Raw genomic sequence first — 25,207 nt, 5'->3', positions numbered from 1 at the left:
GAAATTTGAATTTTATGTAACATATTCTTTTATTATTATTGTTATTTGAGAGGGAAATGGGAGAGGGGCAGAGGGAGAGACACAGAGAGAGAGAATCCCAAGCAGGCGCCATACTAAGTGTGGAGCTTGATGGGGGGCTTGATCCCACAACCTGGGATCATGACCTGAGCTGAAATCAAGAATTGGACAATCAACTGGCTGAGCCACCCAGGCGCCCCATGACGTTTTTGTTTTTGTTTTTGTTTTTGTTTTAATTTCTTTTGGCTATGTAGTAAGATAAAAGAAAAAAATCTTAACTTGCCAAGGGTCTTATGAAACACATGAGCTGATTTGGCCTTTGGGACATAGTTTGCTAATTCCTGATATCAAATATCCCAAAAGAATCCAGAACATGAAATCATCACCCATTCTGTTACTGATTTTTCTTCCCTGAACTCTAAATACATAGAAACAAAAATTGTGGAGACCCATTTCCCCTTCTCTGAGTCTTTGTTTTTTGTTTTTTGTGGTTTTTTGTTTGTTTGTTTGTTTGTTTAATGTGGCTGCTGTGATTAATTATTTTCTGGTAGCTTACAACACTTTTGAAATTTTTGAGTGATTCCTTTCTCATAGTTATTTTGCAAGTACAGTACTGACTGATTTGTTTAAAAAAATTTTTTTATGCTTAATTTTTTTTTTTTGAGACAGACAGAGACAGAGTATGAATGGGGGGAGGGGCAGAGAGAGAGGGAGACACAGAATCCAAAGCAGCCTCCAAGCTCTGAGTTGTCAGTACAGAGCCTGATGCGGGACTCGAACTCATGAGCAGTGAGATCATGACCTGAGCCGAAGTCGGACGCTTAACTGACTGAGCCACCCAGGCGCCTGTGACTGATTTGTTTTTGTACTTCTATGATTCTCTCAGCTAGAATTTCACTTACATTACGCAGAGTGAAGTTTTTGATTGGAAAACTTACTTTTAATGGAGAAAAGGAAATCAGATGCAGATGAAATTCAAAAACTTAGTGTGTCCAGCATGACTACAAAATATGTTCTTTCTACCCCACTGTCGAGCTCAAGGCTCTGGTATGTCCTCAGTTAACCCTTAAAAGAGTTTTGGCTTCATAGCTATAACCATCATCTGGGTAGTAAGTCTTAAACTGGACTCCTCAGCTAACTTGCACAACCTACTCTTCACAGACATGTGAGAATGCCATTTTTTTCAAAACTATGGTTAGAAAGATTCAGTCCAACAAATAGCCAAAAGAAAGGGTATCCAATAAATGGACATTAATCCAACAGATGTCCAAGTCTCTCTGTATTAAAAAGAACTACCACTTTTGAGAACTTTGTGTTTCATACCCTCTCTTCAGCTTCTTCAGGTGCTACTAAATCCCCTCTACCTATGTTCCGCCCAAAGTTGTCTTTCTCTTGTCCTTGCAAGAAGCCACTATTTCTACTATACTTTCTCCCTGCGCTTTCTTACTTCCTTAAAGTGGTCCTCTTAGAACTATAGACCAGGTTAGTCTCTACTTTTACTTGTCTCTATCGTAGTTGCCTTCCTTGCTCAACCCTTGCTCAAGGTTTGTCTCTCCAACTAACCTGTGGGCTTCATGAAGACTTGTCCAACTTGGTAACTTTGGCACCTACTTATTTAAAAAGTGGCTTGTAGTTTCTGCCTGTGACACAGATCTATGTGTCATCATGGCTAGTTTCATTTGTCTCCTAAGTCTGCAGTTTTCATCTTGCTGTCTGCTCTTAGGACTGAAGTCTATGTGTTTGACCTTTCCTTAATTTGTTTATAAAGCTATGTGAACAATGAAATTATTTCCCTTTCAAGATGAAGTCTTTCATGCTCTGATAATGGCTCTGGAAAATGAAAACAACAGAACTGGGAAAGCCTGAATTTGTATCCAGTTAACTGAGCTAATTTCTGGGACTGGGGCATCCAGGGACTATGTCATATACTTACGGTACTGATGGCAAGGTTGGGCTATATTATATTCTTTGCTTCCTTTGACCTGCTTTCCATCATGCTCAGGTTAAATATGATAAAGATTAGGTCTGTAGGTCTTTAGAAAGTGTGTATTTTCGGGGTACGTGGGTGACTCAGTCGGTTAAGTGTCCGACTTCGGCTCAGGTCATGATCTCACTGTGAGTGAGTTTGAGCCCCGAGTCGGGCTCTGTGCTGACAGCTCAGAGCCTGGATCCTGCTTCAGATTCTTTGTCTCCCTCTCTCTCTGCTCCTCTCCCACTCATGCTCTATCTCTCTTTGTCTCTCAAAAATAAATAAATGTTAAAAAAATTAAAAAGAAAAAGAAAGTGTGTATTTTCTTTTTAATTTTATTGAAGGTGAATCTTTGGAGTCCGTTGACATAATATTGTCATAATAAATATATATTTGCATGTGGATGTGCATAGTGTCTTATTAATGTTCCTAATAGAGTTATTTTTTTGGAGGAAAAATTAAGAACTTTAACTGCCTATCATGGTGAGCCCATCTACTGTATATTCTGTCAGTATGATTTTCTGAATTTCCTGCTAATGACACTTTCATAGAAAGAAAAAAAAGACACCAATAAAATCTTAGCAGATTCGTATCTTCTGGTTGCATGTTCTTATTTCTGAACACAGAGTTTGAATTCTAAGAAAAGAGGAAACCAAATGTTCATAGAACCTTTTTGAAAACTGTATAGCACAGACAAATGGTGAGCCATTTCCATGAGTGCTGTGACTAGATCCTAATGTGGGAAAAGACTGGTAGGGAATGCTGTATTCATTCTGTACATAAACAATCAGATGGAAAGTATCTTATATAAGACCTTATATTTGAAGGTAGAATCATGAATTTATGCATTTGACAGCATTTCTCCCATAGGATATCACATTTTTCTATGTGTTTCTTTGACATTCTTTTCCTGTCATATTCCTGTTTGCCTAGATTTTAGAGCTTAGCGTAATCAAGGCTGTGGAGAGTCACATGATTTGTTCATGAATGTTTAGAAGTCTGTGTAGAAAGATGTACTTTGAGTATTTCTTAGGTAGCCTGATGTGTGTTCTGAATTGTTTTCTTTGACTTTAGGAACAGAGAACTTAGATATTTGCCTGGAAAAATTTCTGAAAAGTATTTATATTCTCTCTCTCTCTCTCACATGTGCGCGCGCACACACACACACACACACACCACACACGAATTTCTATGTGCAAGACAGTGAGTGATTTAGATATTTCAGATATATTAACAACTAGATTTGAGATTATATTTTCATTCTACCAAACTCCACATCAAGAAATTGCTACATGAGTCCATGTCTTTTTATTTCTCATATTTTAGGTTAATTCTTTATGGTAAATATCATGTAGTTGCATCTTCTAGAGCCTTAAGAATGGTCATATAGTGAATGATAGAACTCGGTGAAGATAGTGTGTGCCTGTGTGAAGTTTCGAAAGTTATTTTTGTTGTCTTCTGTGAGAAAAGTTAAATAAAATGATCAAAGATTCTAAGTGATACCTTGGTGGTGCCAGTTTGGGTTCATTTGCAACCTAATAGCAGCTACAGAAATTTACCTCCTATGGTTGTTCCCTCTTCCTTTCAGATGCAAAATCAGAAATCAAAGGATAGCTTTAATTGTTCATGTGTAGTTGAATCTTAATCTTCTGAAAGTTTCTGAAAGTAATGAATGTTTTATGGTTTATGCTGCTCTGAGAATTAATTATTTTAAAAGTAGATTTATTAAAACTGAAAGGCTGCTAGTAATCGGTATCTATAAAAATTGATCTGTTTTGGGATAGCTTCCAAGCCACTATATGCTCATCGTTTTTCCTTTTTCTTCCTTTGTGATAATAACTGGTGGTACAGGGAAATGATAAGCATGTGTCAAGATTTTTCTGATTAGCTGAACCAAGTGTATTTGGCTAGCACTTCTTGCCACTTGTTTTGAAAACTACCTTCTCTTCTCTTCTCAGTTATTTACATGTAACTGTCTACATAGTGATTATTATCTCTTTTTGTGTGTATGGCATTATGTTTTGCACTTTAAATCCCACTATAAAATGTTCTGACTGAATACTACCACCGTTGTCACTGAAACATCAGAAAGTCTCTCAGCTTTGATCGATCCCATCATTTCTCAGTGTGGATTCTAGGGAATCGTAAATTTAAATATTTAGATGTTTCAAATGTTATGAGAAAAACAATGGTTCTGTGCTGATGTAAGTTGAACTTCTTTACTGCAGAACCATTCAGATACTTAAAAGTATGTTAACATGCAGAATGATTGCCTACAAGAGAGAGGTAATAGTAATGGCTTTTTTCACAAAGAGTTTCATGCTTTGGGAACAACTGGCTTTCTTGTTTTGTAGATTAGAAAACCATCCCTGAGAAATTAAACAACTTGCTTAAAATTAAAAGTCTAGACTAATACTTTTAATGCAGTGCCATTCTAAGACAGATACTGCTGAGTCCCCCCACACCTTGCCACCCCTCTCGCTGTCAGCTCTTGTGATACAAGTAGCTCACTCTGACCTCTGGGCTTGTATTTATTTGTTTTGAATGACAGGACATGTATTTCTGAAAAACTGCCCATGAGGTTCCAAATTTCCACCTGGAGAGTGTGTTGATTTATTTACATTTTTTTCCTTCCCTGCATTCTTTCCAAGAAAGAAAGAAAGAAAGGAAGGAAGGAAGGAAGGAAGGAAGAAAGAAAGGAAGAAAGAAAGGAAAGAAGGAAGGGAAGAAAGGAAGGAAGGAAGGAAGGAAGGAAGGAAGGAAGGAAGGAAGAGAAGACACACATAACAAAAAACAAAACATTATTACTGGGGATACCAGAGTAGGATTTTAGAGACACGCTTTGTCCCGTTGGGAACTTTATCCCCACACTAAAAATTCAGTAAATACGAGTCTTCGCATCAGTGGCTTTTGCAGCCTAGTTTTTTAGAGTTCATTTTCTTAATGCCAAGCTCATAATTTTAAATGCCAAGCATGGAATGTACATGGGTAAGTAGGTTGGATGTAACCCCATGGCTTTCTAGAGCTCCTAACGAATAGTGGCAGAAAAGAGAAATTAAAGAAATCAGTTTATCAAAAGTAAACAAACAGGGGCGCCTAGGTGGCTCAGTCGGTTAGGCGTATGACTTTGGCTCAGGTCATGATCTTGCAGTCTGGTCCGTGAGTTCGAGCCCCTGGTGGGGCTCTGTGCTGACAGCTCAGAGCCTGGAGCTCTGATAGGATAGCTCTGATAGCCTGCTTAGGATTTTGTGTCTCCCTCTCTCTCTGCCCCTCCTCCACTCGCACTCTGTCTCTCTATCTCAAAGGTAAGTAAACATTAAAAAAAAAAAAAGGAGGGGGGCGCCTGGGTGACTCAGTGGGTCAAGTGTCCCACTTCACCTCAGGTCATGATCTCATGATCTGTGAGTTCAAGCCCTGCATCGGGCTTTTGTGCTGACAGCTCAGAGCCTGGAGCCTGCTTCTGATTCTGTGTCTCCCTCTCTCTCTGCCCCTCCCAAGCTCACACTCTGTCTCTCTCCCCGTCTCAAAAATAAATAAACATTTAAAAAAAAAAACCTAAAAAAAATTTTAAAATAAATAAATTATGATAAATGTTAAAGATTGAAGTACAGAGAACTATGAATTGTGTAATAAAGAGAGATGTTTTCTATCTTTTCTTTTTTTTAGAAAATTTTTATTAGTTGATGGAAGACTTTGTTTTTGTTTGTTTTTCAGATTTTTATTTAAGTTCTAGTTAGTTAACATATAATGTAATATTAGTTTCAGGAGTAGAATTTAATGTTTCATCACTTACGTACAATACCCAGTGTTCATCATAACAAGTGCCTCCTTAATACCCACCCATCTAGTCCATCTCCCACCCACCTCCCCTCCATCAACCCTCAGGTTATTCTCTATCCTTAAGAGTCTCTTATGGTTTATTTCAAGGAGGGGCATTTTCTAGCCACAGGGTGCAAGACAGGCTTCCTGGGGAAGTGACTTAAGCTGAGCACTGTAGGATGAGTAGGTGGTGGTTACAGGAAGGGGATTGGAGGCAGAGGTAAGAGCAGGTTCCGTAGGGCTGGAGGATCTTGGCATTAGGAAGCGAGCAGACACCAGTGTGGTTCTTGAGTGGTTAATGCTTGAGCTGTGGTGAGAAATCTTCTGATATGTGAGCGCAGAGGTTGCTTTCTTGCACCGATGCGTATGAACCGTTTGCCAACAAGAACCATTGTTGTTGGTTTCTCATTTGCTTGGTGATTTTTGATATTCCTCTTGCCCTGGCATTTAAATACATAATGCAAGTAGTTTTCTATCATCAAAAAGTCTGGGAAAATGCTGCATACATTCTGCCTAGAAGTAATCATGCTTGCAATCAAAATAATCCATTCCCAGAGACTATAAAGATAGAGACCCAGACTGTCCATTCATATAACCCCAGATAGTGATTTTTCCTGCATTCCTTAAGCCATCATTTAAAAGTGTCTATAGCACTTTGGAAGGTTTCGTATTTATTATTGACTGTTTTAACATATATGAAATAGACTATAAAGGAATTTACCGAATTTAAAGGAATATAATAGAACTCTGATTTGACATCATTATGCTTTTCGCATCGTTTTCTGGTGTTTCCTTAAAAAACAAAAACAAAAACATGTATTTGGGATCTAACTCTGCGCTTTACTGACCACTTTGTTTTTGTCTTCTGCCTCTTCTAGTCTAATGGGATTGCAGCCATCATTGCTATTTTGGTGTTACTGCTACTACTGGGCATTGGTTTGATGTGGTGGTTTTGGCCCCTGTGCTGCAAAGTGGTGAGTAAGGAGGATTTTCAACTCTACTTGTTTGTAAAGCAGTGAGATGTCAAGTAAGGCCTGGACTGTGAATCAATGCCACTTGGTCAACAACAGCAAAGTTTCAGTTAGCAAATTGAATTTTAGGAGCTTTTATTACTATAATAAGTTCTAGAAAACATGCATGCCAATAAATGTTTCTTATAAAACTTCATCTAAAAAACATTTCAAAATGAAGCTTGGAGGGAGAAGGTGAGAGGGTGGGGGAAGAGGTAGTAGGGATAAAGGGCTTTCTACTCCAGTACAAAAGAATTTCCAGTAAGTTGAATGATACTTTCTGTTGGATTCCTGGGGATAAGTTGCTAATCTGTCAGGTTTTCTTGTCAGTTGCTTATTGAATCTTTCATTACCTCTTTGGAAAATCTATTTCAGGACCATCTCTGTTTGCCTCTCAAAAAACATTTTAGAAATAAATTGTGTGCAGATGTTAGGGTTGCACAGGCAGTTTTGAAGTTACAATGGTTTATTTGAGTTATTTTTCCTGTTTGAGTAACACCTTTGAAAGAATACAGGTTTATATTTGTTTTCTATCGCAACTTGAACAAATTGCTCTGCATTCCGTGGCTTAAAACAACACAAACTTATTATCTAACAGTGATTTAATCACATATCCAAGATGGGTCTCACTGGACTAAATGGGGCTAAAAGGGAATGGCAGAGTTACATTCTTGTCTTAATGCTCTGGAGGAGAATCTGTTCCCTTGCCTTTTCTGGCTTCTAGAGACCACGCACGTCCCTTGTTTCGTGGACCCCTTCCTCCATCTTCAAAGCCAGCAACATTGCATCTCTCTGACTATTCTTCTGTAGTTGCATCTCCCTCGGGTCTCAGCCAGCTGAGAAAGGACCTCCAATGTTAGGAAACCATGTGAAGAAATTGGACCCAGCTGGATAATCCACGATAATCTAACCTCTCAGCATCCTTAACTTTATCATATCTGCCAAGTCCCTTTTGCTATGTAATGAAAATTATTCATAGTTCCAGGGACAGCTTTGGGGGGACCATTATTCTGCCTACCACAGGATGGAATGTTGAGTAATAAAGTTCAGCACATTTATGGGGCACCTGGGTGGCTCAGTCAGTTAAGCATCCGACTTTGGCTCAGGTCATGATCTCACGGCTTGTGAGTTCAAGCCCTGTGTCGGGCTCTGTGCTGACAGCTCAGAGCCTGGAGCCTCTTCAGATTCTGTGTCTTTCTCTCTCTCTCTCTGCCCCTCCCCAGCTCACACTCTGTCTCTCAAAAATAAATAAACATTAAAAAAATTTTTAAGTTCAGCACATTTCACGCAACCCAATTTGGATTGTTCAAGTTTCATAGAAAAGATTATCCTGAAGAAGCACTCATTCAAAGCATACCTCCTACTTAGTTTGATAGTATTCTTTTTATTATCAGCATATTATGTAGAACTTTATATTCTGTAGATCACTGTGGTGTTGTACCTAATATTACTAGACTGCCTTTTTTCTCCCTCACCTTTGCTGACTAATTCCAAGTTCCGTATAACTTCAGGCACTACTTTGCATCACTCCTGCATTTATTATTAATTGTACTTCAGTCCGTTTTCATGAGTCAACTTTACAATCCTTTATCGCAGAGCAGTTGGCCCATATAAGAGGTATAGAATTAACTCAGACAATGGTAGAGACAAGAAGCATCCTGTCTCTTTGCTGAACTAATCAGTTTCCTGCCATAGCAGTTTATGCTCAGACAGTTTCCTGTTGTAATCTCGATCATCCTAGATATGGTATTTTCGGGTGGCTAACATTCTTGAGTCAAATTGAAAGCAGAAAGGTGCCCTAATATGATTTGTGCTCCTTGGTTTTTTAATTTAAATTTGGCCGTGGTGGATGTCCTTTCCTTCCTTACTTTGCAGTTTCATTTATTATTGATCAGAGGGCTCAAAAGTGTCAAAGTATATGATTTTTTAAAAAGACATGCGAAAACTAAAATGGGCTTCTTTGGAGCATTGTTAGATGCTCCAAAAATGTGGGCAAAGTTTCAATGGAGGGGCATGAGTGTCCCAATAGCAACATTTGTAAAGCACACTAAGAACATAAGGAGGAGGGCTTTACCAGAGTCACGGGATTGTTTCAGAGAAACCTGACTGGGCTGATGACCCCACACTGAGTTTTGAATAATGAATAAGATGTTTGCAGTTGAGAGAGATTTCGGATGAAGTGTGTGTGTGGAATTATACTGAGTTATTCTGGCATGCTTTGGGGAGCACTAGGCTGAGGCTTACCTAGTGTGCCAGTGAAAGGGAAGTGTGAAAGATGGTTTGGGATTTAGGTAGGAATCTCATTTAGGGAGGCTTCCTCTGTCTTTTAGGAAGTTTGAGCTCACCCCAGGGATGATGAGAAGCCACTGGAGAGATTTGTTCAGTATAATCCCCTGAAAGAAGCTTTGCTTGCTTTACAGCAGTGTCTACTCAGGTCTGGTCCTGGTGAGGATTAAGTCTGTATCCAGCTGAGTTTCCATCAACAATTGAAATGGAAAGCCAGTGACAGATGATGCACCTTGGATATGGCCAAAGCAAGGGAATGCTAACAAAGTGCAGATAGGAGTTAAGGTAGAAGCTAAGTGAGCTAGGGAAAAATGAAGAGGTGATGTGACGAAAGGGGCACAGGGACTTTAGCCTTGTGAAACAATCTTGAGAGTGTCAAAGGGTGTTGTGGTGCAATTGCAGGATATTTGTTTTACTTTGTTCCTTTTAGAGAATATGTTTGTGCAACGCTGGACTTAGAATGTAGTTAGCTAAATAATTCTTAGCAGTTAAATTATTAAGGATCAGTTTAACTTTGACTATCTATTGTTACCAGTAATATGACTTTCTAATGTGAAATGAGATGCATTTATTTCAGCTTGGTGTTGTACAAATTTTGTTTTGTTTGAGTGCTTTCAAAGTACTAGTGGCAGGGGCACCTGGGTGGCTCAGTTGGTTGAGTATCCGACTTCTGCTCAAGTCATGATCTCACGGTTTATGAGTTTGAACCCTGAATCAGGCTGTCTGCTGTCAGCACAGAGACAGCTTCGGATCCTCTGTCCCCTCTATCCCTGCCCCCACTCCACCCACTCTTGCATGCCTTCTCTCTTTCTCTCTCTCTCTCTCTCTGTCTCTCAAACATAAATAAACATTAAAAAAAAATGAAGTACTAGTGGGAAACATTTAAATTTAATGTTTCTGGGGTGCCTGGGTATCTCAGTCGGTTAAGTGTCTGACTTCAGCTCAGGTCATGAATTCGCTTTGTGGGTTTGAGCCCCATGTTGGGCTGTGTGCTGATAGTTCAGATCCTGGTGCCTGCTTCAGATTCTGTGTCTCCCTCTCTGTACCTTCCCTGCTCACGCTCTGTCTCTCTTTCTCCACCTTTCTCTCTCAAAAATAAATAAACATTTAAAAAATTAATCTTTCAGCTGAAACATGACTAAAGAGCTTAAAAATGTCTGTTCTCAGGCACATTTAGATTATGTCCATGGTCCACTTCCTTGGGGATCACATGCTCAGGAGCTCTTATAAAGATAGAAAGCCTTGATATAAAGCTCTGAACAGAGTCCATAATATTTGTCACACATTCTCATTCAATCATTTCATATTTTATGTAAATATCTTATGAAGTGATTTGTTCATTGTTCAGAGATTAAAATTTCAAAATTTCACATTTACCTGATCAATAACTCAAAAATGACAGTGTTCCTTATACTTCAGACAGTGGTTCTCATTTTTTTTTTTTCCTGCCCCAAATAACCAGAAGGTCTCAGAGCAGTAGTGGTAAGATTTCCCATGGTGATGATTCTCCCTGAAGGGAAAGACAGGGCAGTTTCTCTAGGATTCAGTGCCATTTGGAGAAGCCTGTGGGGTTTGCTGAATAATGGTCTCTAAAGATATGCAGGTCTTAATTCCTGGAAATTGTGAATGTTATCTTACATGGCAAAAGAGACTTTGAAATGTGATTAGATTAAGGATCTTGAGCTAGGGAGGTTGTCCAGGAGGACCTACTAGTGGGCTCTAAATGCAGTCACAAGTGTTCTTGTAAGAGGGAGACAGAAGGAGATTAGCTTACTCAAGGGGAAATGGCAGTGTGACCATGGAAGCAGAGACTAGAGATGCAACACTGGTCAGGGAATGCTCACCGTCACCAGGAGCTCTGGGAGGCAAGCAACAGACAACAGTCCTGGAGCCTGTAGAAGGAACCAGCTCTACTAATACCTGATTTTAGCCTGATAAGACTCAGTTCAGACTCCTGACTTGCAGAACTGTAAGAAAATAAATTTTCTCTGGTCTTAAGCCATTGCAATTGTGGTAACTTGTTGCAGCCATGTTAAGAAACTAATACAGTTCTTAAATGATTCTGATATTCCCCAGGGTTGGGAATGACTGCCCAGGGCTATTGATTTTGGCAATTCTTATGTAACACGTCTTCGGAGCAGCTCGTTACAAAAACTGTTCATGGAGTACAAGAGGTTGTAAACTGGAAGACAATGAAATATTCTTTAAAATGTTAGCAGTGGTTCCAAGGCTATTCAGAAATCAATATGCATTTTTAAAAATTAGAATTACGTTTCTGTGTTGTTCTGAGTAACCATAAAATAAATGTGCATAATGTTTTATATACTGAGTAGAAGTTACTTACTGTTTCAGAGTGACAAGGAATTTTTGGGAAGAAACAGGTTTCTAATTTTCAGAGGTATTCAAGGCATATATGTCATTAGAACCATTTGACAACAGAGATCCATGGACAGTTCCCTCGGGGTGCTTGTTATTTGCTAGAAGAGGCCAGTATCATCCCATTCATATTCAGAAACTGAACCACTGAATTCCTTGAAAGCTAGAAAGTGACCATTTTACTCTGCAAGGAAAAGCAAAGAATTCAAACATTTAACTAAATATGTCTCTGAAACTATGACATATACTTCATTAGCTGTACCAAATTAGCATGAGGAACAAGAAACACATCAAAATCGCAACTATCCCCTCTAGAATATTTTATATTAAAATTTTAACCAACGGGTGGCTGGGTGGCTCAGTCGGTTGGGCATCCCACTTTGGCCTAGGTCATGATCTCTCTGGTCTCAGGTTCTAGCCCCGTGTCAGGCTCTATGCTGACAGCTCGGAGCCTGGAGCCTGTTTCAGATTCTGTGTCTCCCTCTCTCTCTTTCTGCTCCTCCCCACTCACACTCTGTCTCTTTCTCTCTCTCAAAAATAAATAAACATTAAAAATAAATTCAAAATTTTAACCAAAATCCTCAAAAAGTTACCCAATGGTACATTTTTGGTGATACTTAAATGAAATTAAGATTAAATGATTACTTATGTAATCATTTGTTGAACACTTCTCTCACTTTATAGTATACTAATTTCATGAAGTCAAGTATTGTGTGTATTTTAATCATAGGCGTGTTACACATTATCTTCTTTGAACTATTTCAATTCTTAAAATTAAAAACACTTGACATCTCTTTATCTGGAAGACGACTTCAAAATAGGGTAATCTGTTGCCAGTTTTAATCAAAATTCTGTCAACTATGGAGAAGCATTTTGCATGAGAGGATTTATGGTATACTCTTAGTTCTTTGTATGATTTTCACTGATTTTATTTAAAAGGTATTCTTTATGATGTATATACAATAGGAAAGGTGGCCTTTGCCATTTCTATACAACAAGAAGATACAAGTACATAAAATTTTTTATTATTTTTAATTTTTTTTTAATTTTTAAAATGTATTTTTGAGAGAGAGAGAGAGCGAGAGAGAGTGTGAGAAGGGTAGGGGCGGAGAGAGAGGGAAACACAGAATCCTAAGCAAGCTCCAGGCTCTGAGCTGTCAGCACAGAACACAACACAGGGCTTGAACTCACAAACCACGAGATCATGACCTGAGCTGAAGTCAAATGCTTAACTGAATGAGCCACCCAGGCTCCCCAAGAATTTTTTATTATAATAAAACTCTGAAGTAGAAGCAATTTAACTTTAGTTGCTTCTATATATACCCCACAGGGGTTTCAAACCTGAGGATTGTGAACTTGGGTGGGAAAAAAACTCTTTCTTTTTACTTCCAACTGTAATTTATCATTTCCTTCATTTATAAATGTAGGCTGCTATTCACAAAAGTATTGTCACCAATAGTAATTACAGGTATCCTATATCACATACAATTCTTCAGATATTTTTGAAATATCTTTTATAAGTAACACAACTTCAAAATTAGGATAGTTCTCAGTTCTCATTATTTAATGAATTAATAAAGTAGCATATATTTCTATATCAAAAATTTGTGTGTGTGTGTTTACAGAATTGATAATTATATTTCAATATAATTGGATTCCTTAAACCTTTTTTTATTTTAATGTCACTTAATTATTCTGGGAAGAGATCCATCGGTTCACCAGATTGCCAAAAAAGGGCATAGAATAAAAAATGTTAAGGAAAAACCTGTGCAATAAAAAATCTGTCCACTCACAGACTACTTACTGGGCACCTAGGTGGCTCAGTCAGTTAAGCATTGAACTCTTGGTTTCAGCTCAGGCCATGATATCACAGTTCCTGAATTGGAACCCTGCATCGGGCTCTGTGCTGACAGCATGGAGCCTGCTTGTGATTTCTCTCTCCCTCCATCTCTGCCCTTCTCCGGCTTGCTCTCTCTCTCAAAAAATAAATAAATAAACATAAAAAATAATGAGACTACTTACAAATTTTAAATCTTTCAGTTCTGTTTAATTAGTGTTTTCAAGGATAAGAGAGAGAAAGAGGGAGAGAGAGAGAGAGAGAGAGAGAGAGAGAGAGAGAGAGATCATTTAAAATGTTGCAGAATAGGGGTACCTGGGTGGCTCAGTCGGTTAAGCGACTGACTTAGGCTCAGGTCATGATCTCATGGTTTGTGAGTTTGAGCCCGGTGTAGGGCTCTGTGCTGACAGCTCAGAGCCTGGAGCCTGCTTCTGATTCTGTGTCTCCCTCTTTTGCCCCTCCCCCACTCATGCTCTATCTCCCTCTGTCTCTCAAAAATGAATAAACGTTAAAAAATATTAAAAAAAATTAAAATAGGGGTGCCTGGGTGGCTCAGTTGGTTGAGCATCAGACATCAGCTCCGGTCATGATCTCATGGTTTGTGGGTTCGAGCCCTGCACCCAGCTCTGTGCTGACAGCTCCAAGCCTGGATCCTGCTTTGAGTTCTGTGTCTCCCTCTCTCTCTGCCCCTCCCTGTCTTGTGCTCTCTCTCTGTCTCTCAAAAAACAAATAATAAAAAAAAAAAATTTAATTAAAATGTTGCAGAATAGTGTCCTCTGTGTGCCAGAGCTTTCCATGACAAATAGAAATCTGAAACAATCATAGTTGGAAAACTACCTAATAATAATCATAGTAAAAGAGTCTTCATGCAAAGCTGAAATTTTTAGGCACTATCATTAGTGAATTATAGAGTGTGTTGGGTTTGCAAACTATTCCGTAAGGGGAAAAGTTCTCATTTTGTGTGAAGTTATTTCTTACCATCTGTTTAAGAGTCTGTATCCTGCTCATTGAGGATCCTCACATCCATCCTTTAGAGCTGCTTTTCTTTAGCAAAGACATCAGCTGCATCCTTCCTTAATCCTTAAATTAAAAATGAGGGCAGGAGAGGTTAAAAAAACTTATCATGTACTGAGTCATGAGTGGAATATCAGAAAATATGGGTGTTTTCATCATTGTTTAGCTTAGAAGTTCTGTTGAGTTTATGACAGATTTGTTTTACTGCCAGGATGGCAGAAATGACAGTCCTATAGTTGTATCATTGGAATATCCAGACACTCTGCAGAATTACAGATGTAAGGCTAATGAGGTGGCAAACAAAGGCTTTCTGGAGTGTTGTCAATTAGAGGGTGTTCTGCAGCTGCAAATAAATATCTGAATATGCTGGAAATGATAAATGTTCACTTTGCTCTAGTGTCCTTGGCCAAAGTTCTTCATCCTCAAGGGAAAATTGCAAGCTCATTTTTCCTTGGAGCATTTAAGACTTTACATAAAGATCTCATAAATCTTAATTTAAAAAACCATTTTAAAAAGTTATCTTTTTAAAGCCCAATTTGCTTATAAGTAAGTTGAGCTTTCATGATGAGGATATATCTGACTGCAGCTCCATGGAATCATTTTCTTAGCCAGCAACAGCTGTGCTGTTCTTTCTAAATAGTAATAATGCTTCTATATTGCACTTGTCTTTTATTGTTGAGGAGGGCTTTTGGTGCCTTTATTGAGTTACTTTGAGAATAGCCTGATTTTTTGGGGGGGAATGCACAATAAAATAGAAGTAATTTGAATTTTAATATGCCTTCCTTGCACCATTAATTAAAATGATTTATGTTTGGTTGCCTCCTCGAAATAGAGTGTGATGTTAGTACTTACAGCTTCCATGGTGATGTTTTCCAACAGAACATCATTTGCGAAAACAGGGTATCAAACTCTCCCTGGTATTAGTTTATTTGCTTTGACAGCAGCACCTTTACTTAACTCTTGGCAAAATACACTCTCACACTATTCTTCCCAATCCCCATTTGGCACTTTAAGTTATATTTATTGTCCAGACCTCCCACCAGCTCTTTATTTGTTCAGAGTAGGAATCTTTGATCATTGATGAGTGTGTCAAGGAGAAGAGGAAAGGAAGGATGAGATAAATCAGACCGTATTTTGATCTGGATGATGAAAGGATCTAACTTGGTGAGATTCAGGGGAAAAAAAGTCCCAAATACGAATGTAAGAGAACTTTGTGTTTATGCGCTTCAGAGGAAAGGCACCACACTTGCTCTCTGATCTTATCAAAAAGAAAAGGAGAATGAAAGGAAGACCCCATATATTTCAAACAAACTTTTCTAAACACTGAGAGTGACTTCTCTATTGTTTGTGGGCTCTTAGTCGCTTAGATGACATTGCTGATAAATTGGGCATTTGTTTTTGTCACTGGCAAGAATCAGTCCTGAAACACGACTTGATCTACAGGCGTTGTACAGTATCTTATTCTTTTTTAATCCAAGGCAGTTCACTGTTGACAGTTCTTTTCACTCTTTTCTGAATATTGGAACATATGATTGCATCAAGCTGGCTGCAGGCTCCAGTGCTGACATTTTCTAGCGCAAAGAATGCCCACATCACTCGAGCATTTGAAAAGTGTTAATGAGCGGATCAAAAGGACTGTTGCCTGAAGCAGCTAACTTTTTTTTTTTTTTTTTTTAAGAAATCGGCTCTCCTCCAAACTGAAATCTTCATTCTAGCAGCTAAGTAGATGAGATGTAATCCTCCCTGATGATGATAATAACAAATGAAAAAAAAAATTGGAGGAGAATCAAACTCTACATATGGTTCATAAAGTGGTGAAAGTGTTTTCCAGAATCTTCAATACAGAACTAAAGGATGCTAAGTGGAAAAAATCCTGGCAACTAGGCAATATTATGCCTTTTAAAATCTGCAAATTCTCATAAAATATGGTGCATATGAATACATCCTTTTCTGAAATGGATGTGTTCTTGCACTATTTAGTACAAGAATGGGATTCTCATGACTGTTATTTTTAATGTATTTACATTGACAGTAAGGTTTCCTTTTCTCCTGCACTAGTGTTACTGAAATGTAGGGATATCAGTTGGACACAGATTTTTGCCATTTTGGCTTTTGAACCAAATGGCTTCAGATTATTTTCACCATCTATGGTTACTTATGAGAGCCTGTAATAGAGTGGAGGGAGGGAACATTTTGAAACATCACATAAAAGCCGTTTTATTTCTTGTTCCAACATTTCTAGGTCAGTGATGTTGGGCATATTAATTAACAAGTTATGTCTCTATAAAGTGGGAATGATAACCTCTATCTTTCATAGTTACTATAAGGTTTAAATTAAACTCTATCTCTCTCTCTCTCTCTCCCCCTACCTACCTGCCTACCTACCTTCTTATTCATCCACCCATCCATCCATCTATCCATCCATTCATGCATTCTAGCAATTAACAGATACTCAACACATCTTAGGTCTTTTTTCTTTTCACCCTTCCCCTTTGCAGTCCAAACCTTATTTTATTTTTAAAAAAAAAATTTTAACATTTTATTTATTTTTTTATTTTATTTATTTGTGAGCAGAGGAGGGGCAGAGGGGAGAGAGAGAGGGAGACACAGAATCTGAAGCAGGCTCCAGGCTCTGAGCTGTCAGCACAGAGCCCGATGCAGGGCTCAAACCACCGTGGGATCATGACCTGACCCGAAGCTGGAACCTCATCCGACTGAGCCACCCAGGCGCCCCATTCCAAACCTTATTTTAAATGGATGCCATGTGGCAGAGGAAGTTGAACTCAGAGTTTGGAGATAGATGGACCTGGGTCCTGGATTTGAGTCCTAATTCTGTTTTCTCTTTGTGCATCGCTAGACAAGTTATTGAAATTAGCATCTCCCTCTCCTTATATTTAAAATGTGGATAAGTATGGTAACTGTACAGGGCTACTATGACAATAAGAGAAATATAGAGTATGTGGCATATTGTAGCACCAGTAAAGGGTGGTTGCTGTTAATAGTCATAACAGCACAGAGATGAGCCTTAGCTCTGGTTCAGTTTCTGAAGGTGCTATTCGTTGTGGTGGTGGTTGTGTCCCTTAATTTACTAGATCAAAATTTGATGTAGACAGAGTTTTAAGGGGTGTATTTCCATTGTTAACAATGTAGAAAATATACTTGTTAGAATTTCAGAATCAATTGAAATTTATAAGTCATACATTTAGTCATAAATAAGATTACACATTATTGGAAAAACAAACCCTTATGTTCTTTTCTGGAACCAGGTGGATACAAATGCATGTTGATATATGGCCTACTTAATTATGGAAAGGCCTAGAAGCAAAGACCTGCTGGAAAAAATGTGATACGTATTTTTTAAGTGTTCTGTCAGAATTTTCATGTTGGAAATTACCTACAATTAATCAAATTTATTTCCCAGATGAAGAAAGTTAGGATGGTCTAACGTCTTCCCACCTGCCATTTAGTTAATTAGTTCTCTGATTTTATTGGTTGAAAGAGAAATTTGATGCTTCATTTTTTTTGAAACTAGCAGTGTTTTAGTTTCATGGGAACCTGTGTCTATTTGCTTATCATTTATATATTTTTTCTCAGTATTTTTCTTTAAATGTAGAGGTTGGCTACAAGCCTTTGTGAACATTCTCAGCTAGCTCCTTCAGGTTACTTACAATCATATTTTTAGTATCGCTATTCTCAGAGCACTTTCTGAGGAACTGGTGATACTTGTAAAGAAGGAGAAATGATTATTGCCCTTAAGAAGTCGACACTCTTATGGGGTAATTGAAAAATTCCCAAATAAACATATAAGTCCAAGCTAATGAAGCATGAATGATTCAACTGTGCAGCAACATTTATTTTTAGAAGTTTTAAGATTTTAGATAAAGCAGTAGAAAGTTGGGGGAATGGTTCTGTGAAGGTTGGATGGGACTTAACATGGAAATGGGCATTTTATTTGGGGCAAGCAAAATAATCTTCACTTTTTCTGGAGTAGCGATGCACATAGGGATGTTTGTAGATAGGATGTGAGGGCATAACTGCATCATACTGATGCATTTGAACCATGAGAATAGAATTGCTCGTTCACATATATGTCCTGTACTGAAAAGAAGCTTTGGTTTTCCAGGTTGTGGCTTATAAAAAAATGCAAAGATGCCTCTTGTTAACCTGTTGTGAGTCTGTTGGCAGTGGTCATATGAAGAATTTATATTAAAACTCAATTTGCCCGTATAAACACTAAAACTAGATGCTATGCAGGATAATGAATATGACAAGTATGATGTAAAAAAGGATGAGTCATGGAGGAAGATTTTTCAGTAATTTCCAGGAGGATATAATATAGAACCAGTTTGGGGATACTGTTTATGTCCTCAGAAATATGTATAAAAGTACAAGATGTATAGGTAATAAGCAGAGCAAATATGAAATCTTTATGAGGAAATGAAAAGGAGTTCAGATACAATGTACTCACACTTAGTGGAATGAAATATGTACCTTGGTCTTTTTCTAGTGAAAGAACTCTAGGGAGTACTTTAAGGTAATTTGCAAAGCTAAGAGTAGAAGCATCATTTGTAAGGATCATCCAGTACAATTCACTAATTCAATGATTTCAATTGTGGTCATTGGAACCATTGATCCATTTTGACCAGAGAAACACTTAGGCTACTGTTAGAAAAATATACCTAGTTACACAGGTTAGAATGATGGATGGGTCAGAGATAGAAAAACAAGATAAATGTCTAGTTTAAGTAAGTAGAGCATGTGGACATTGATGCCAAAAAAGCTATGGCAATTATTGACTACCAATCAATGTTATCAGTGTGTCATTAGTTAAAATGCGTAGAATTGAAATGAAAACTGGTGAGGGTGCATCTGTTTTATGTGAGTACCATATATTTACTTATAATGGCTTGGTTACACTTAAAATGCTATTATCAGTTCTGGAAAGTACCGCTTGGAGGTATTGATCAAAAGAATATGTACTAAAGAAATGGACCAAGATGACTGAATAACTCAGAACTGTTGCATGAAAAATTGTTGTGATGTTTAGCTTCCAGATGAGTAGGCTCAGTAGATATATGGTTATTATCCTAGTATTCAAAAATAGGAACTGCCCTCTTCTGGAAGAAAGATTAGTTGTGTGTGTGTGTGTGTGTGTGTGTGTGTGTGTGTGTGTGTGTGTCCATCCGTGTGTGTGTGTCCACATCCTAGGATCTGGACTAAAGAGTGGAAACTACAGAGAGAGAGGCGCTTTGGCTTCTTTGGGGGTGTGTGTGAAACTTTCAAATGATGCAAATTATTTGCCAGTGGAATGAATTGCTTTGTGAGGTAGTGAATTTCTCTTTATTACAGGAATTCAAACATAGTTGGACTACAACTTGGTGAGAGGTTGTCAGAATCTTGAAGTTTTGGTTGAATGTGCATTGGAGAAGTTGAAAAATGTACTAGATATTTTTAAGGTCCAGAGAATTATGAGTTTATGATTTTAGGTGGAAATAGTGGGAATAGAATGCAAAGAATCCTTCCTTCTTCCCTTGTTCTTCCTCTCCTTCCTTCTTTTCTCTCTCTTTGTCCCTTCCTCCCTTTTTTTTTTTCTTCCTTTCCCATCTCCATCCTTTTCCTCTCCTCCTAACTTCCCTTTATTCCTTCCTTCCTTTCTTACAAAATAGAACACATATTTTGTGCCAATTTACTAAGTACTGGGAATGCACTGAGGAACAAAGCAGACATGAATTTCCAAATAGGCATTTATGCATATGAGGGGAATCTTACCTGCATTGGGAAATTGGGGAAAGTCTTGGGTGGGAAGGTGAGGGACACAGAGAGAGAGAGAGAAATATTTCAAAAAATCTGTTGGACATGGTAAATGATTTGGTGAAGTCATATAGAAATGAAGAAGAAACTATTGATTATGCAAAAATTTTGAGGCTGCAACTGGAAAAAGTAATTTACTTGAAAGAAACATGGAAGAAGAGTTGGATTTTCGAGTGTGAAATGTTAATAGATACAGTTTTTACTGGTTGTGTTTGGACATGCAGTTTGGATAATGATATGTGGCACTTTCTTTCTATAAATGCACCTGTAGCTTGATAACCTTCACTTTGTTTTAAATCTTATCCTCCACTGGCATTTATTTCTGGGCTAACTGTAAAAATTCACAACTTTTTATCCTTCAAAATTACTAAAGAGAACCAAAATTTTATATTGCTGATAAAATAAAATTGAATTAAACAAAAGGGCTAAATAGAAATAACAGCATTGTTGGTAGCATTCAAAGTTTTGAATAAGTTAGAGATTCAGTCAAACTGTCAAATGACTGTCTAGTTACATCTATGTGGAGACTGGATCTATCTGAAATTTAGATCCAAACTAAAACTTGAACAATGAAAATATTATTCATAAAGAAAAGTAAGAGTCGGTTCTCTCAACATTATCAATAGCATTGCATATTAAAAACCTTTCACTATGGAAAATCTCAAACATATAGAAAGAGAAAGTCTAAAATAACGAATTCCCTCATGTCTCTTTCACTCAGCTTCAATTGGTTCTCAATTTATGGCTAATTGTATTTCATCTATAATCCCTTCCACTTACCCATCCCAAATTATTTTGGTGAAATATCAGAATCATATCATTTAATCTGAAAAGTTTTCAGTATATATCTTTAGAAAGATGAACATTCTTTTAAAACATACCCATGACTACAGTAATATACCTAAATAGTAATATAATTCTTTGATGATATTCATTTTCAAAATTATTATTTTAAACTTCTTAAAAAATTTAAAACATAATTGAAATATTTGACATTAAGGTGAAGCAGTTATATTTTCAAACAGTTTTTCCTCTTTGTCTAGAGACTTGGAAGTATGTCTAAATTATCAGAAGTCATCGACACTTGGTCAGTAATTTTCTATCACGATGGTGTGAAAGTCTAGCTACCCCAGTACTGGTAAAGGTCGTTTAGATTAGATCTTAGGCTTCATTTCTATCACATAAAGAATCGGCCATACACAATGTCATGAAAGAATATATTGAGTAATGATTCACAGAAAAGGCATCTTCGTTAAGAATGCCTGTTTCTAGCTTAAAGGGTGCGGAAAGAGAAAATGTTAATTTCCCCGTCATCTCTTCCAAAGCAAGCTAACTTGTGCATTTTAAATTCATGGAAAAGTCAATGAGTCATAGAAGGAAGATGTTGCTAGTAAATTCCTGCTCTGTTTGAAGGGGCATACTGTAATCTAGTGAAAAGTGGTTGCATTTTGACATTAGAAGAACCATTCAGTGAAACTTTGTACAAGGTATTTGACAATTTTTGCTCTTGTTTTTCACCTGAAAAATGAAGCTACTAATAATTCTATGGCCTAAAGCTAAAAGGAATGAATGCATATGAAGGAGTTTTGTAGATCGTTAGGTGCTTTTTATCTAGTGCTGCTTAACAAACCACTCCACAACCTAGTGTCTTCAAGCGACAAGTTCTGTGGAAACTGGCTCAGGCTAGGAGATTCTTACTCTGGGGTTCTCTCATGTGATTGCGGTCTGGTGGCAGCTGGACTGGAGTCTTCTGAAAGCTCAACAGACCTCCAGGTCTGAGAGAGCCATGCTTGGCACTTCAGCTGGGATGGTTGGCCAGGCACTTCTCTCATTACCCAACCTTTCCATAAGGTTATCCTGGGCCTCCTCCTGGTCTGATGGTCTCAGGATAGACTTCCGACATAACAGCAGGCTTCCTGCAGAGTGCGTGTCCCAAGGAAGAGGGGAGTGGAAAAGCTTCTTTTGACCTAACTGCAGAAGTCACGTGGTAGCACTTCTACTTCATGCTAGTCAGTCAGAAGCTAGTTACAGGCAAGCCTGTATTCGAAGGGAGAGGCATATACATGGAGAAGCAAGGATCACACGGCACTACCAATATTTCATTAGCACTACCACGTTATGTTATTTAATCTAGTTATTTATATACATCTTTGCCGTCTCCTATGCCACCAAAGTTTTTACATTTGATTTTTTTTTTTTTTGGACAGGTTATCAAGGATCCTCCTCCACCACCACCTCCTGCACCGAAAGTGGTAAATCAGTGCTTAATAAGTGATGTGGATATTTTTTTCTGTATTCAGATACTATCCCCAAATATGATCATTTACTTTGTTGTTAGACAACTGTGATACCTGTCATTGACTTTTGAATTTATGAAAATTCATTGTTATTTTTCATCTTCTTATGACTTCTTTCATGTGCTTGAGGAATAGAACCTTCAAAAAATGACAAATATAGCCTGGCCATGAGGATCAATAGTGCATAGAAACTTACTTTTCTTTTTATGTCAATACATCAATAGTCCGGATGTTACTCATAAAAAGTTGTAAGATCCAAGCTGACGGTTTAAAGATGCTATTCCTTTCTTCAAGATGATTCTTACTTTTATATTCCATTCTTTGTTAGCCAAAATTGAGTTAGTATCATGAAATATGGAAGGTAGTGGTGTAGTGCATTTTCAAAACTTTGCAACTGCCTATCTTTTTAGTACAAATTTTGCAGTTTAACTTCAACATGTATGTTGATATTTTAAATGATTATTGAAATGCTGTTCTAAAGTTAGTGTCTTTTTAAATATGAAGTGATGTATAGAACTGGAAAAATAAATGATGCTCATAGTTAGGGAGCAACTTCTGGTGATCTGGTGAAATAAGGGAGATTCCTAAAATTGGAAGGGCAGGAGTCCTTGTATTCTGTAGAATTCCACTTGAAATTTATGCATGTAAGCATAAGTACATCCTCATGCCCTCTACATAATTGTTACCACATTTCTTTCATGTCAGTGGCATTATTTGGAAGAAACGTTTAAATGTGAGTTAGTTCTGATGGAACAGTATTTTAAGAAATTAATTAAACCCGTGTTTAAAAACTTGTATCTACCCAGGAAGAAGAAGAACCTCTGCCCACCAAGAAATGGCCCACGGTGGACGCTTCCTACTACGGTGGCCGAGGGGTTGGAGGAATTAAAAGAATGGAGGTTGGTATCTTTAAAAAAGAAAAAAAACCCAGAAGCTGCTAATCTGAACATGTAATTCTAGAACTATTAAACCATGGAAACTGTGCTTTTCACAATTTAATAATACCGTCCAATTTTATTTAACACTGGCTCTTTTTTGGATATAATTTTTTTTTTCTATGGGATCATCCTGGCCATTTCAAAACCATTCAAGAAGAACTGACTTCATTTAGTCAAAGCATCGCATTGATAAGATGTTTGAACTCTAAAGGGCAAAACAAAGTTAGGGTTTTTCTCACTATTTTGGAAAAAATTACTGCAGACAGCATCAACTTTGTAGAAGCCAGCCACTTAAAGTTGCAACAATGCTTTTCTTTGAAAAGACCCAATAGTTACGTACTGTTTAGAGATAAAAATGTTAAAATATTCAGTGGTATGGGTATGACCTTATCACATGTAAGGAAGCACATTTAGGCTTTTTTTTTTTTAAACAGCTTTTAGTTACCACTTATGAACAATTGTAATTAACTTTATTTTTTTAAAGTTTACATATTTATTTTGAGAGACAGAAACAGACAGGGTGCACCCATGAGCAAGTGCAAATGAGCATGAGTGGGGGAAGGGCAGAGAGAGATGGAGAGAGAGAGAGAGAGAGGGAGAGGGAATCCCAAACAGGCTCTGTATGGTCAGCACAGAGCCTGACATGGAAGCTCGAACTCAGAACCCATGAGATCATGACCTGAGCTGAAATCAAGAGCCTGATGCTTAACCGAATGAACCACGTAGGCACCCCCATCATAGTTAATTTTAAATATCACTTACAGAATGTATTGAACTTTTAGACTGGCTCAAATTGAACTTTAATATTATATCTTCAAAATGAAATGTGGTCTTCTTGCCACCACAGAAATAGTTCTCAAGGTGATAGCTTAATTAATAATAAGCCATTATTGCCAGCACTGAGCCCTTAGCAACAGTGTAGACAGGTCAGCATCCCACCTCAAGGAACAGTTGGAGGAATTTTGTCATTGATAGGCTGACTTTATTATGAAACACAGATCCTGGCATATCTTCCTTATTAGTTACCTTTTAACTTTACTTCTTGATAAGAAGGAGTTTTTATGTGCTCTGCAATTATTGTGTATCTCCTACCACCGTATCTGCCTTGTCGTGTCACTGCCAGCAAAAACCAGTAAGCCAATTAGTAAACAACCTCACAACGGTTGCAGTTTTCTCTTTTTATACTTTTCTATAAAATTCAGATTCCCTAGGAGGGTTTCCCCTTTTCAGAATAAATTTCAGTATTCGTCCAAAGAAGTGGTTACTCAAGCCATCTGATAGTGATTCTCACTTTCTTGACCACATTAGATGTTAAAGTAATGCACACTTTCCATAAAAGCATTCCACTTTATTGCTGAAATATCCACTGAGACAGGTACGTCATTGCTAATAAGCCATGGAAAAAGGAGATGCGGGAAGTCATTAAGTTTGTCTTTTGGAGGAGATAGTGCGTATGTGTTTTCTTGTGAGTGATTGAGAATATCAAACAGTCCACAAGAACGTGGCTATGCTAGCTTTTGTTGCCTGTCACAGAACCAGGAACATTTCCTTCTGCTTACTTTTGTTGTGTCATTCAAGGCTTGGAGGGGTGGGGAAAGAATAGACTATGTCATCTAATGTATATGAAAAATAAACTTGGAGATAAAATAGTTACCTCTGGATATCCTAATATTGTCTATCTCAACTTATTTCTAGCTTATTTCACCTCATTCCAAAATGTGTGTGTAAAAAAATGTGAGCAAGGGGAAAAATGTTTTGACAAGACATACTACAAAATGTTAGTAGATTTCTCTGGATGGAGTGGTTTTCAGTTTGTGCTATGTATTTCCCTA

At 37.7% G+C, this 25,207-nt stretch overlaps 1 protein-coding gene across 2 annotated transcripts in view; it reads left to right on the top strand.

Annotated features, from left to right (window-relative positions):
* The window catches only part of ANTXR2 (ANTXR cell adhesion molecule 2), a 152,914-nt gene that overhangs the window by 66,570 nt on the left and 61,137 nt on the right, over positions 1–25,207 (top strand). For both annotated transcript variants that reach the window (XM_078445993.2, XM_078445992.2), the window contains exons 12-14: positions 6,685–6,780; positions 22,348–22,392; positions 23,244–23,336. In XM_078445993.2, the coding sequence (XP_078302119.1) occupies positions 6,685–6,780; positions 22,348–22,392; positions 23,244–23,336 (234 nt within the window). The remainder of the gene's footprint in view (positions 1–6,684; positions 6,781–22,347; positions 22,393–23,243; positions 23,337–25,207) is intronic.

The sequence above is a fragment of the Panthera onca genome, chromosome B1 (genome assembly GCF_046562875.1).
Source record: "Panthera onca isolate mPanOnc1 chromosome B1, mPanOnc1 haplotype 2, whole genome shotgun sequence".
Classification (NCBI taxonomy): Eukaryota; Metazoa; Chordata; class Mammalia; order Carnivora; family Felidae; genus Panthera; species Panthera onca.
This window is presented reverse-complemented; position numbering and strand designations above follow the sequence as displayed.